This window comes from Strigops habroptila, unplaced genomic scaffold (assembly GCF_004027225.2).
Source record: "Strigops habroptila isolate Jane unplaced genomic scaffold, bStrHab1.2.pri NC_044299.1_ctg1, whole genome shotgun sequence".
Classification (NCBI taxonomy): Eukaryota; Metazoa; Chordata; class Aves; order Psittaciformes; family Psittacidae; genus Strigops; species Strigops habroptila.
Window position 1 is genome coordinate 85,619 of NW_022651056.1, and position 14,621 is coordinate 100,239.

General features: G+C 61.1%; 3 protein-coding genes across 4 annotated transcripts; 2 read left to right on the forward strand and 1 right to left on the reverse strand.

The window, feature by feature from the left end:
- The first annotated feature begins 489 nt into the window (after positions 1-489).
- Positions 490-2,797, forward strand: LOC115618854 (putative surface-exposed virulence protein BigA). 2 transcript variants are annotated; one of them, XM_030510791.1, is made up of 3 exons: positions 490-1,574; positions 1,726-1,826; positions 2,664-2,795. In XM_030510791.1, exons 1-3 carry the CDS (start codon positions 575-577, stop codon positions 2,724-2,726), a joined length of 1,164 nt encoding a protein of 387 aa, XP_030366651.1. In that variant the 5' UTR covers positions 490-574; the 3' UTR covers positions 2,727-2,795. The 2 variants fall into 2 exon arrangements, with proteins under 2 accessions (XP_030366651.1, XP_030366652.1); XM_030510792.1 differs by lacking the exon at positions 1,726-1,826 and having other exon boundaries at positions 2,664-2,797.
- Positions 2,798-4,155: 1,358 nt separating this feature from the next.
- LOC115618855 (translation initiation factor IF-2-like) lies at positions 4,156-6,979 on the forward strand. The gene is made up of 3 exons (XM_030510793.1): positions 4,156-4,210; positions 5,005-5,811; positions 6,638-6,979. The coding sequence occupies exons 1-3, from the start codon at positions 4,156-4,158 to the stop codon at positions 6,673-6,675; spliced, it is 900 nt and encodes a 299-aa protein (XP_030366653.1). The 3' UTR covers positions 6,676-6,979.
- Positions 6,980-8,855: 1,876 nt separating this feature from the next.
- On the reverse strand, positions 8,856-14,358 carry LOC115618840 (nascent polypeptide-associated complex subunit alpha, muscle-specific form-like). The gene is made up of 3 exons (XM_030510775.1): positions 14,318-14,358; positions 11,294-13,111; positions 8,856-9,242 (listed from the first exon to the last, which is right to left on the reverse strand). The coding sequence occupies exons 2-3, from the start codon at positions 13,001-13,003 to the stop codon at positions 8,856-8,858; spliced, it is 2,097 nt and encodes a 698-aa protein (XP_030366635.1). The 5' UTR covers positions 13,004-13,111; positions 14,318-14,358.
- Between the last annotated feature and the right edge of the window lie 263 nt (positions 14,359-14,621).

Consider the following 14,621-nt stretch of genomic DNA (forward strand, 5'->3'; position numbering starts at 1 on the left):
GACAGCCCCAAAGGACAATGGGGACATTGGGGACACAAGGGACATTGGGGAAAATGGGGGCAATGGGGATGTGGCAGCCCCAAAGGACATTGGGGACACAAGGGATATCGAGGACAGTGGGGACAATGGGGATGTGGTAGTCCCAAAGGACAATGGGAACATTGGGGCCACAAGGGATATTGGGGACATTGGAGGCATTAGGGGCAATGAGGATGTGACAGCCCTAAAGGACAATGGGGACATTGGGGACACTGGGAACATTGGGGACACTGGGAACATTGGGGGCAATGGGGATGTGGCAGTCCCAAAGGACATTGGGGACATTTGGGACACAAGGGATATTGGGGACATGGGGGATGTGGCGGCCCCAAAGGACATTGGGGACAAGAGGGACACAAGGGACTTTGGGGGCATTGGGGACAGTGGGGATGTGGCAGCCCCAAGAGACACTGGGGACACTGGGGACATTGGGGACAGGGATGATGGGGACAGGGACGTGGTGGCTGTAGGGGACACTGGGGACAGGGATGTCGTGATCCCAAGGGACACTGGGGTCACAGATGCTCCAGACCTTATGGACGAGGACATTGGGGACGGGGATGTCCCAACTAGTGGGGACAAGGATGTCACCTCCTCAAGGGACATTGGGGACACATCCCTAAAGGACACTGGGAATGGGGGTGTCACCTCCCTGAGGAGTATTAGGGACGGGGATGTCCCATCCCTAAAGGACATTGGGGACGAGGACATGGGGGACACCCCGGTCTCTGGGGCTGAGGGGGCCGGGGATGATGTCACCAATGATGTCACGGCCCCGGGGGGCACCCTCGGCGTCACCCCCGGCTGTGACGTCACCCCCAATGACGATGACGTCATTGGGGGTGACGTCACTTCCCTCGTACTGGGGGGCGGTGACGTCATCACCCGGGGCGACATCACTTCCCCCCTCGCCGGTGACGTCATCACCGGTCATGACGTCGCTTCCGGCCTTCCGGGGGAGGAGCTCGCCGGTGATGACCTCATGCGCGGGGATGACGTCACCGATGATGACATCACCACAGACGACCCCTGCAGGGCTGCCCGCGCCGATGATGTCATCGCTGACGTCAAGGCAGAGGAAGACGCGGCGGGTGTTGTACCGAGGGGCGCCCCCGCTGATGACATCATCGCCGCCGGTGACATCATCGCCACTGATGATGTCACTTCCTCCTTGCCAGGAGGCGGTGACCTCTCTGGTGACATCATCTGCGCCGACGAGCGCGCTCCGCCTGCTTGGGGTGACGTCACCGATGATGTCATGCCCGAGGATGACGTCAGTCCCCCCGCCCCCAGTGGTGACGCTGGCCGCGACGTCACTCCCGAGGGTGACGTCATCGGTGACGTCACCTGGGGCGCCGACCTGGGGGACATCACCTCCTCCCTGCCCGGCTGCGACGTCGGCCCCGAGGATGACGTCACGGGTGACGTCAGCCCCGGGGAGGAGCAGCCCCTCCCCGTCCCCAAAGACCCCGCCCGCCCGGGCGATGACGTCACCGATGACATCACTGCCGAGGCGCCCAGAGGGGACGCCCCAGGTAAAGGGGTGGAGGGGGCGGGGCCAGAGGGCGGAGGCGGGGCCAATCGCAGCGATGGGGGAGTGGCCTGACGGGGCGGGGGTGGCCAATGGGGTTGGGTTTAGGGTAGGGGGCGTGGCCTATCGCTGACCACGCCCCCCTCCGGCCCCAGGCGCGCCCCAGGCGCAGACTCCCCCCCCCGGCTGCCCCCTCGTGTTCTTGGCCCTCGTCTGCCTCCTCTTGGCCCTTCTGCTGCTCGCCGGGGTCTTTGCGGTGCGGGGCCAGCCCCGGGGGGGGGGGACCCCACTTATGGGGGGGTCCGGGGTGGGATCGGGGTCCCCGATGGGTCCCCAACTTCTTGTGTCCCCAAATCCAAGAGGGGGCGCCCCCAATTCATGGGTCCATTGAGGTGATCTCCTCATCTCCTTGGGGTCCGGGGGGGTCCCCAATGGATCCCCAATTCCTATGTCTCTCAGGGGGGTCCCCAACTTATGGGTCCTTTGGGGGGGTCCCCAATTTCTGTGTCCCTTAAGGGGGTCCCCAATGTGTCCTCATCTCCTGGTTTCCTTTAAGGGGGGTCCCCAATGTGTCCCCAACTTATGGTTCCCTTGGGGGGGGTCCCCAATTCCTATGTCCCTTAAAGGGGCCCCCAACTCCTCGCTCCCTTGAGGGGTGTCCCCTACTTATGGGTCCCTTGGGGGGGGGGGACCTAATTCTTGTGTCCCTTAAGGGGGTCCCTAAATCTTCCCTGCCCTGGGGGGGATCCCCAACTTATGGTTCCCTTGAGGTGGTCCCCAATTCCTGTGTCCCTTAAGCGGGTCCCCAAATCTTTGCTCCCTTGGGTGGGTCCCCAACTTATGGGTTCCTTGGGGGGTCCCCAATGTGTCCCCATCTCCTGATTCCCTTTAAGGGGGGGTCCCCAATGTGTCCCCAACTTATGGTTCCCTTGGGGGGGGTCCCCAATTCCTGTGTCCCTTGGGGGTGGTCCCCAACTTATGGGTCCCTTGGGGTGGGAGGGGGATCCCCATCTCCTCGGGCTGTCCCACTGTGCCCCCGGCCCGGGGGTGCCCTTTTCCCCTCCCACCCCGACGGTCCCGTTGCCCCCCCCAGGCCGCGCATTACGTCCGGGTCTTCCTCATCAGCTCCGCGCCCGTCGGCGAGTCCTTCCCATGAGCTTTTGAGGCGGGATGAGGAGGGGGGGGGGGTCCGTCCCCCCCCCCAAATAAATGACCCCCCTCCCAACCCTCCCCCCTCCCCGTGTCCCACTTGGTAGCGCCCGGGTGGGGCCGCGGCGAGCCCGGGCTTGTCCCGGCGCTGGGACCGGACAAAGCGCCATTGTCCGCGGGGGGGCGCACACAATGGGGGGCGCGGGGGGGGACCGGGAGCACTGGGGACAATGGGGACAATGGGGGGGGTTTGAGGGCACTGAGAGCATTAGGGACATTGGGGACAATGGGGGGTTTGGGGGCAGTGAGAGCATTGGGGACATTGGGGACAATGGGGGGTTTGGGGGCACTGAGAGCATTGGGGACATTGGGGACAATGGGGGGGTTTGGGGGCAGTGAGAGCATTGGGGACAATGGGGACAATGGGGGGGTTTGAGGGCATTGAGAGCATTGGGGACATTGGGGACAATGGGGGGGTTTGGGGGCACTGAGAGCATTGGGGACATTTGGGGGTTTGGGGACAATGGGGGGGTTTGGGGACACTGAGCGCATTGGGGACAATGGGGACAATGGGGGGGGTTGGGGGCACTGAGAGCATTGGGGACAATGGGGACAGTGGGGGGGTTTGGGGACACCAAAAGCATTTGGGACAATGGGGACAACGAGGGGGTTTGGGGACACTGAGAGCGTTGGGGACATTGGGAGGTTTGGGGACAATGGGGGGGTTTGGGGACACTGAGAGCGTTAGGGACATTGGGGACAATGGGGGGGTTTGGGGACACTGAGCATTGGGGACATTGGGGGGTTTGGGGACATTGGGGACATTGAAGGTGTTGGGGAGCTTGAGGACATTAAAGAGGGTTTGGGGGCATCAAGAGCATTGGGGGGGTTGGGGGCACTGGGGGTGTTTGGGGACATCAAGAGCATTGGGGACACTGGGGACATTGAGGGGTTTGGGGACATCAGGATGTGGGGGATATTGATGATATTGGGGAGCTTGGGGACATCAGGGAGGGTTTAGGGACATCAAGAGCATTGGGGACATTTGGGGGTTTGGGGACACCAAGAGCATTCGGGATGATGGGGGCAATGGGGTGGTGTTGGGGACATCAGGATGTTGGGGACACTATGGACATTGGGGGGTTTGGGGACATTGGGGGGGTTTGGGGACATTGGAGACAATGGGGACATTGAAGGTGTTGGGGAGCTTGAGGGCATTAAGGAGGGTTTGGGGGCACCAAGAGCATTGTGGACACTGGGGACAATAGGGGGGACATTGGGAGGGGGCATTGGGGACACTGTGGGCACGGTCCCTGCCCATTGTCCCCGTGTCCCCACCCCGGGCGCAGCCGCCTCCTGTCCCCTCCCAGGGGCTGTCCCTGTCCTGGGCTATAAGTGGGGACGCGGCCGGCGGGGGGGGGGGGTCCGGCAGAGCCATGGGGGTGACGGGGACACTCGTGGTGGCCCTGGGGACGCTGCTGCTGCTGGGGGGTGAGGGGACACGGGGGGGGGCATGAGGGGACAGTGGGATGAAGGGGACATGGGGGGACATGGGGATAAGGGGGACGTGGGAGGACATTGGGGTAAGGGGGACATGGGGGATATGGGGATAAAGGGGACATGGGGGAACATGGAGGGACATTGGGATAAAGGGGACATGGGGGAACATTGGGATAAAGGGGACATAGGGGGACATGGGGATAAAGGGGATGGGGGGACATGGGGATAAAGGGGACATGGGGAAACATTGGGATAAGGGGGACATGGGGGAACATTGGGATAAAGGGGACATGGGGGGACATTGGGATAAGGGGGACATGGGGGGACATGGGGATAAGGGGGACATTGGGGGACATGAGGGGACATTCGGGTAAGGGGGGCATGGGGGAACATGGGGGGACATTGGGACAAAGGGGACATGGGGGGACATGGGGATAAGGGGGACATGGGGGGACATTGGGATAAAGCGGACATGGGACAAGGAGGGACATTGGGATAACAGGGACAAAGAGGGACATGGGGGGTACATTGGGGACATGGGACACAGGGATGGGGACGGGACATGGGGGGGATGTTAAGGGATGTAGGAGATGCAAAGGGGACCCAAAGGGGACCCCAAGGGGACTCAATGGGACCAAAGGGGCACAAAGGGGACCCCAAGGGGACTCAATGGGACCAAAGGGGCACAAAGGGGACCCCAAGGGGACTCAATGGGACCAAAGGGGCACAAAGGGGACACAAAGGGGCTCAATGGGGACTCACGGGGACCGGTCCCCCCCGCGCAGGCCCCGCGGCGCCGGCCCCTGCCCCGCAGCATCCCTGGGGCCAGGCTCTGGCCTCGCTGCTCCGGCTCCTGAACCTGCTCCCGGGCGCCCCCTTGGGGACAGTGGCGGCACCAGCGCCCCCCCCCGGCACCGGCACCGACCTGGGACCCCCCCACGGGCCGGGGACGTGGCTCCGGGCACCGGGGACACGGACACAGGGACAAGGGGAACGGATACAGGGATATGGGGAACGACCCCAAGGAGCAGGGACATGGACACAGGGACAAGGGACATGGGCACAGGGACATGGGGAACAACCCCAAGGAGCAGGGACATGGACACAAGGACATGGGGAACGTCCCCAAGAAGCAGGGACATGGACACAAGGACATGGGGAACGTCCTCAAGGAGCAGGGACATGGACACAAGGACAAGGGGAACATCCCCAAGGACCAGGGACATGGACACAGGGACAAGGAGAACGTCCCCAAGGAGCAGGGACATGGACACAGGGACAAGGGGAACGTTCCCAAGGAGCAGGGACATGGACACAGGGACAAGGGGAACGTCCCCAAGGAGCAGGGACGCGGCTCCAGGCACTGGGGACACGGACCCAGGACCATGGGACATGGATCCAAGCACAAGGGACACGGATACAGGGACAAGGGCCACGTCCTCAAGGGCCATCCCAAGGTCCCCAGGCCCAGGGGTGGCCTCGGAGCTCCAGCGAGAGCAGGAGCAGGAGCAGGAGCAGGGTGATGCCACCAGACCCTGGGGACATCGGGAGCCAGGACACATCCCGGGACACTGAGGACAGTGAGAGCCGAGGTACCGGGGATATGGGATGTGGGATGTGAAATATGGGGTATGGAGTATGGGATATGGGGTATGGGGTATGGGATATGGGATATGGGGAATGGGATGTGGGATATGGGGTATGGGATATGGGATATGGGATGTGGAATATGGGGAATGGGATATGGGATGTGGGATATGGGACATGGGATATGGGATATGGGGTATGGGATATGGGGTATGGGATATGGGATATGGGATGTGGGATATGGGATATGGGATATGGGGTATGGGATATGGGGTGTGGGATATGGGATATGGGATATGGGGTATGGGATATGGGATGTGCGATATGGGACATGGGATATGGGATATGGGGTATGGGATATGGGATATGGGATATGGGATATGGGATGTGGGATATGGGATATGGGGTATGGGATATGGGGTATGGGATACAGGATGTGGGATATGGAGTATGGGATATGGGGATATGGGATATGGGATATGGGGTATGGGATGCGGGGTATGGGGTGTGGGGTATGGGATATGGGGTATGGGGAATGGGATGTGGGATATGGGGTATGGGATATGGGATATGGGATGTGGGATATGGGATATGGGATGTGGGATATGGGATATGGAGTATGGGATATGCGGTATGGGGATATGGGATATGGGATGTGGGATATGGGACATGGGATATGGGGTATGGGATAGGGAATATGAGATATGGGATAGGGGATATGGGATATGGGGTATGAGATATAGGATGTGGGGATATGGGACATGGGACATGGAGGACATGGGGACACAAACCCAGTGTCCACCTTTGTCCCTCACTGTGTCCCTTCTCCAGGTTGGGGACACTCGGAGGAGCTGCAGGAGGTGGCATAGAGCTGTCCCCATGTCCCCATATTGATCCTGTGTCCCAATGTCCCCATATCCCCATGTCCCCATATCCCCATATCCATATATCCCAATGTCCCCATGTCCCTATATTGATCCTGTGTCCCAATGTCCCCATATCCCCATATCCCCATGTCCCCATGTCCCCATATCCCCATATCCCCATGTCCCCATATCCCCATATCCCCATATCCCTATATCCCAATGTCCCATATCCCCATATTGATCCTTTGTCCCCACATCCTCATATTGTCCCCATCCCATGTCCCCATTAAAGGTGGAAGCAGCATCACCCTCATCCTCATCTCTGGAGTGAGGACATTGGGGGGTCCCCCAACAGCAACACCAAGAGTGGGGCCTGAGAAGCCTTTAATGGGGGAACATCCACGGGGTCTATGGGGCCAGGGCGATGGTGGCTCTTCTTGGGGACATCCATGGGGCCAGGGCGCTGGGGGCTCCTCTCCATGGCTCCAAGTTGACGGTGGCTCCATGGGGCTGGTGCCCCCCAGCTTGGCTCCAGTCAGGAGCTGCCGCTTGTCCCCCCATGGCCCGATGCTGCCTTGTCCCTGTCCCCATTCCCATCCCCGTCCCACTCGGGAATGGGCGGCCATGGGGCCACGGGGACCAGGGGGGCCGGTGGCTCCGGGTCATCGGGCCGGGGGGGCCCCTGCGGCCTCGGGGAGGGCCCAGATATGTGGGGCTGGGGCTGTGGGGCGGCTGGGGGGCGGCGCTCGGCCATGCTGTGGGGCAGAGAGAGGTTATGAGGACACTCCCTATTGAATCCCAGTAGAAGGAGCCACCCCCTCCATTGACCCCGGTTATGGGGATCCCCCCTCCCCATTGACCCCAGTTATGGGGATCCCCCTCATTGCCACCCAGTTATGGGGATCTCCCACCTCATTGACCCCAGTTATGGGGATCCCCCCACCATTGATCTCAGTTATGGGGATCCCCCCCCCCACTGATCTCAGTTATGGGGATCCCCCCCTCCACTGACGTCAGTTATGGGCATCCCCCCCCCATTGACCTCAGTTATGGGGATCCCCCCCCACTGATCTCAGTTATGGGGATCCCCCCCCCCCATTGACCCCAGTTATGGGGATCCCCACCCCTCATTGACCCCAGTTGTGGGGACCCCCCCAGTACCTGGCGTCTATGGCAGCAGCTCCAGTGCAGCACCGGGAGCACCGGGATCAACGGAAACACCGGGACCAATGGGAGCAATGGGAGCACCGAGAACACCGGGATCAATGGGAGCAATGGGAGCAATAGGAACACCGGGAGCTCTTATGGGCACCCGCAGGGGTGGAACCGGCCGAGCCGGAAGGTCGGGGGGGGGACGTGGCAGCGGCTGCCCGTGAGTCAGAGCCCTTCCCGGCACCGCCCGGCCCCATAGATAGAGCTGCCCTATAGGGCTGCCCTATAGAGCTGAGCCTATAGAGCTGAGCCTATAGACCTGCCCTATAGAGCTGCCTATAGAGCTGAGCCCATAGACCTGCCCTATAGAGCTGCCATATAAAGTTGAGCCTATAGACGTCCTATAGCCTGGTCCTTATAGAACCGGTCTCTATAGCCTCATGCTATAGCCCGGCCCCTATAGCCCTGACCTCTATAGCCCTGGTCCCTATAGACCCGACCCCTATAAACCTGGTCCCTGTAGACCTGACCCTTATAGACCTGACCCTATAGACCCGACCCTTACAGACCTGACCACTATAGTCCTGGTCCCTATAGCCCAGTCCTTACAGAACTGGTCTCTATAGTCTCATGCTATAGCCCAGCCACTATAGCCTGGCCCCTATATAGACCTGTCCCTATAGAACTGACCTCTATATAGATCTGATTCTATAGACCTGAAGCCTGTAGACCTGCCCACTATATAGACCTGCCCCCTATAGACCTCTCTCTATAGACTTGGTCTCTGTAGACCTGGTCCCTATAGACCTTACCTCTATAGCCCAGCCCCTATAGCCTCACCCTATATCCTCACCCTATGGCCCGGCCCCTATAGAAAGAGGGGGTGTGTGTTGGGTTGGTGACACGGGGGGGGGGGGGTGTTGGTGACACCCAGGTCCCTCCCCCAGCGGATCACAAGGACTCGGTGTCCCCAACACCCCCCCCTTCAAAGGGGACCATAAGGATTGGGGTGCGGGGGGGGGGGCTCCAATTTAAGCCTCCCCCCGGGAGGTCACGTTGTGGGGGGGCAGGCTACGGGTCAGGTTATGGGGCGGGTTATGGGTCAAGGTGTGGGTCAGGGTGTGGGGCGCGGGCAGGGGCAGGTTGGGCAGCGGGGGGGGGCCCAGCAGGTCCCGCAGCTCCGGCACCAGCTCCAGGACCAGCTCCTCCTCATCCCGCTCCCGCATCCCGCTGGGACCAGTGATGGGCCCCGCGGTGGGGCCCGCGGTGGGGCCGGGGCCGGTGACGGGGCCCGGGGCCGTGGCCGCGGCGCTGGCGGCGGTGGGGGGGGGGCCGCGTGTTGCGGGCGCTGACGGGCACCGGCGCCGTGGCCGGGACCGGGACCGTGACGGGCACCGGGAGGCTGCGGGCGGCGGCGCCTGCGGGGCACAAGGGGGCGGTGATGGGGACACGGGGGGGACATGGGGGACACCCCGTTGGCAGCCCGTAATGGGGGACCCGCCTGTCCCCACCTGTCCCCTCATGTCCCCTTATATCCCTTCATGTTCCCCATGTCCCGCCATATCGCCCTATATCCCTCCATGTCCCCCTATATGCCCACATGTTCCCCATGTCCCTCTATATCCCTCCGTGTCCCCCATGTCCCCCTATATCCCTTCATGTTCCCCGTGTCCCCCCATATCGCCCTATATCCCTTCATGTCCCCCCATATGCCCACGTGTTCCTCCATGTCCTCCATGTCCCTCTATATCCCTCCATGTCCTCCTATATCTCTCCATGTCCCCACATGTCCCCCGATGGCTCCCTATATCCCCCCATATCCCACTATATCCCTCCATGTCACCATATTCCCCTATATCCCCCTATATCCCTCCATGTCCCCCATGTCCCCACATATCCCTCTATATCCCTCCATGTCCCCCATATCCCCCTATATCCCCCTATATGCCTCCATATCCCCCATATCCCCCTATATCCCTCCATGTCCCCCTATATCCCTCCATCTCCCCCATGTCCCCACATTCCCCTATATCCCTCCATGTCCCCCTATATCCCCCCATGCTCCCCTATATCCCCACACCAAGGAGGGCACCCACATGTCGAGCACCTACTGAGCAGGACGAGCAGGACACCGAGTGTCCTCAGGGCACCCATGGGTGCTGCTCAGGGGGGGCCGGGAGCACCGGGAGCACCGGGAGCACCGGGAGCACCGGGAACACTGGTTTTATGGTCAGGGATCCTCCCACCATTGATTCCAACCCAACCCGGTTGTGGCCACCTACGTAGGGTGGGGACCCAGGGACAGCCACCCATCGGTATGGGGCCAGGCTGGTCCTATTGGGGTCATACTGGTCCAAATGGGGCCATACTGGTCCAAATGGGGCCATACTGGTGTCTATAGGGCTTATACTGGTGCCTTTGGGGCTCATACTGGTCCTGATGGGGCCAAACTGGTCCCCAAGTGCCACCAGCCCCATGGGTGCCTTTGGTTCATACCCAGTGTCCCCAGTGTCCCCATCCCTGATGTCCCCATCCCATGGATGTCCCATTCCCCATGTTCCCGTTGTCTCCATTCCCATCCTTCTGGGTGTCCCCATCCCATTCCTGATGTCCCCAACTCCATCCCATGGATGTCCTTGTCCCATTGCCCATGTCTCCAGTGTCCCCACTCCCATCCTTCTGGGTGCCCCCATCCCATCCCTGATATCCCCATCCCATGGATGCCCCATTCCCTATGTCCCATTGTCCCCATCCCTGATGTCCCCAACCCCATCCCATGGATGTCCTTGTCCCATTCCCTATGTCCCCAGTGTCCCCATTCCCATCCTTCTGGGTGCCCCCATCCCATCCCTGATGTCCCCATCCCATGGACATCCCATTCCTCATGTCCCCAGTGTCCCCATTCCCATCCTTCTGGGTGCCCCCATCCCATCCCTGATATCCCCATCCCATGGATGCCCCATTCCCTATGTCCCATTGTCCCCATCCCTGATGTCCCCAACCCCATCCCATGGATGTCCTTGTCCCATTCCCTATGTCCCCAGTGTCCCCATTCCCATCCTTCTGGGTGCCCCCATCCCATCCCTGATGTCCCCATCCCATGGACATCCCATTCCTCATGTCCCCAGTGTCCCCATTCCCATCCTTCTGGGTGCCCCCATCCCATCCCTGATGTCCCCATCCCACGGACATCCCATTCCTCATGTTCCCATTGTCCCCATTCCCATCCTTCTGGGTGCCCCCATCCCATCCCTGATGTCCCCATCCCATGGACATCCCATTCCTCATGTTCCCATTGTCCCCATTCCCATGCTTCTGGGTGTCCCCATCCCATCCCATCCCATTCCTGATGTTCCCAACCCCATCACATGGATGTCCTTGTCCCCATTCCCGTGTCTGGGTGTCCCCATCCCTGATGTCCCCATTCCCAACCATGGGCACAGCCCGGCCCCACCAGTTCAACCAGTACATGACACGTGTGGGGCCACGTGTGGGGCAGGGATGAGGCCGGTGCTGCCATAAACACGTTTATTGGGATCCATCCCAAGGGATACGGGCTCTGTCTCTCCCTATTCAGCACAATCCCTGCAGCCAGATCCCGACCCGGATCCCGCCCTGGAGCCAGGATTGGATCCCGCGGGAGGCCCCCTGCGGATGGGGATGTGGCCCCCGATGCGGGCGGGATCCTGCAGCCCCGGGATGAACGGGATCCCGGGATTCTTGTAGCCGGGACGGCGGCTGCCCCCATAGGAGCCGGATCCCCCCCCATAGGAGCCGGATCCCCCCCCATAGGAACTGGATCCCCCCCCATAGGAGCCGGGTCCGGATCCGCCCCCATAGGAGCCCGATCCTCCATAGGAGCTGGATCCATCCCCATAGGGTATTGAATCACCTCCATAGGAGCCTGAATCGCTTCCATAGGAGCCTGATCCACCCCCTTGCGATCCCGATGAGCCCCCATAGGATCCTGGTCTGCCATAGGAGCCTGATCCACCCCCTTGGGATCCTGATCCGCTCCCATAGGAGCCTGATCCACCCCCATAGGATCCCGATCCACCCCCTTGGGATCCTGATCCACCCCCTTGGGATCCTGATGAGCCCCCATAGGATCCTGGTCTGCCATAGGAGCCTGATCCACTCCCTTGGGATGCTGATCCGCTCCCATAGGAGCCTGATCCACCCCCATAGGATCCCGAATCATCCCCGTAGGACTCAGGGAGCCCATAGGATCCCGAGCTGTCCCCATAGGAGCTCGATCCCCCCCCATAGGATCCCGATCCGCCTCCATAGGATCCCGATCCACCCCCATAGGATCCCGATCCACCCCCATAGGATCCCGACCCGCCCCCATAGGATCCCGATCCACCCCCATAGGATCCCGATCCGCCTCCATAGGATCCCGATCCGCTGCCTCCTTGGGATCCGGGTCTCCCTGATCCTGAGCCATGTCCTCCTTGAGATGATCCGGGTCTGCCCCCTCCGGATCCACCGCCTCCATGGGATCCAGGTCTTCCCGATCCCGATCCACTGCCTCCATGGGATCCAGGTCTTCCTGATCCGGACCCACTCCCCCCTTGGGATCCAGGTCTTCCCGATCCCGATCCACTGCCTCCATGGGATCCAGGTCTTCCTGATCCGGACCCACTCCCCCCTTGGGATCCAGGTCTTCCCGATCCCGATCCACTGCCTCCCTGGGATCCAGGTCTTCCCGATCCGGATCCACTGCCCCCTTGGGACCCAGGTCTGCCTGATCCAGATCCACTGCCTCCATGGGATCCAGGTCTTCCCGATCCGGATCCACTGCCCCCTTGGGATCCAGGTCTGCCTGATCCAGATCCAATTCCCCCCTGGGATCCAGGTCTGCCCGATCCAGACCCAATCCCATAGGATCCCACACTAGGTCCCCCATAGGAGCCGGGTCTCCCTGATCCTGACCCACTCCCAGAAGGCCCAAGTCCGTAGGATCCCGGTCTGTTCCCATGGGATCCTGGCTTGTTCCCGTAGGATCCTGAAGAGCTGCCGCCTCCTTGGGATACTCCGGATCCTCCTCCATGGGAGCCCGAATCGCCTCCATAGGATGCTGAATCGCCTCCATAGGAGCTTGATCCGCCTCCATAAGATCCCGAATCGCCTCCGTAGGATCCTGAATCGCCTCCATAGGATCCCGAATCGCCTCCATAGGACCCCCCCAGCTGGGGGCTGAGGAATCCCGCGGGATCCTTGCAGGGATCCACCCCGGCCGTCAGCGGCGCCAGGCGGGATCCCGACTCGCAGCGGCCGAAGGTGCCTGGGACAAGGCGGAGCGTCGGCCCCGGTCCAGCGGAATCCAGTCCGGTCCTTCCCACTCCCCATCCCATTCTATCCCAGTCTATCCCAATCCCCATCCCAGCCTATCCCAGTCCATCCCAGTCCCCATCCCAGTCCCAATCCCATTCTACCCCAGTTCACCCCAGTCCCCATCCCATTCTATCCCTTTCTACCCCATTCTCTCCCAGTCCCCATCCCAATCCTTCCCAGCCCCCATCCCATTCTATCCCGTTCTATCCCATTCTATCCCATTCCAACCCAGTCCATCCCATTCTACCCCATTCTTTCCCACTCCATCCCATTCTATCCCAGTCCATCCCAGTCCCCATCCCATTCTATCCCATTCTAACCCAGCCCATCCCATTCTACCCCATTCTTTCCCACTCCATCCCATTCTATCCCAGTCCATCCCAGTCCCCATCCCATTCTATCCCATTCTAACCCAGTCCATCCCATTCCACCCCATTCTTTCCCACTCCATCCCATTCTATCCCAGTCCAATCCAGTCCCCATCCCATTCTATCCCATTCTAACCCAGTCTATCCCAGTCCATCCCATTCTTTCCCATTCCATCCCATTCTACCCCAGTCCATCCCATTCTATCCCATTCTATCGCAGTCTGTCCCAGTCCCTATCCCATTCTATCTCAGTCCCCATCCCAGTCCAACCCAGTCCATCCCATTCTATCCCATTCCATCCCATTCTACCCCAGTCCATCCCATTCTATCCCATTCTATCGCAGTCTATCCCAGTCCCTATCCCATTCTATTCCAGTCCCCATCCCACTCCAACCCAGTCCATCCCATTCCACCCCATTGCGACCCAGTCCATCCCATTCCATCCCATTCCATCCCATTCTATCCCATTCCTTCCCATTCCATCCCATTCTATCCCATTCCTTCCATTCCAACCCATTCCAACCCAGTCCATCCCATTCCATCCCATTCCATCCCATTCCGACCCAGTCCATCCCATTCCATCCCATTCTATCCCATTCCTTCCCATTCTATCCCATTCCTTCCCATTCCAACCCATTCCATCCCATTCCATCCCATTCCGACCCAGTCCATCCCATTCTATCCCATTCCTTCCCATTCCAACCCATTCCAACCCAGTCCATCCCATTCCATCCCATTCCTTCCCATCCCATCCCACCCCATCCCACCCCGTTCCCTCCCGGCCGCACCTGCGGGGCCGAGGCAGAGCAGCAGGAGCCCGAGGGCCGGGGGCAGGCGGGGCCGGGCCATGGCCGGGGACACCCCCCGGGACACCGGCAACGGCCTTAAATGGGGCCGGGCCGGGGCGGGGGCCCCGGGGAGGGGCCGGGGCCGGGCCCCACCCGCGGCCAAGCCTCTGACTCACCCCATTGACCCGCTTGGCCCCGCGGCGCCACGCGGCACCGGGACAGCCGCGGGGGTCCCTGGGGGGGGGGTCCCTATGGGGGTCCCTTGGGGGGGGGGTCACTATAGGGGTTTCCCATGGGGGTTCCT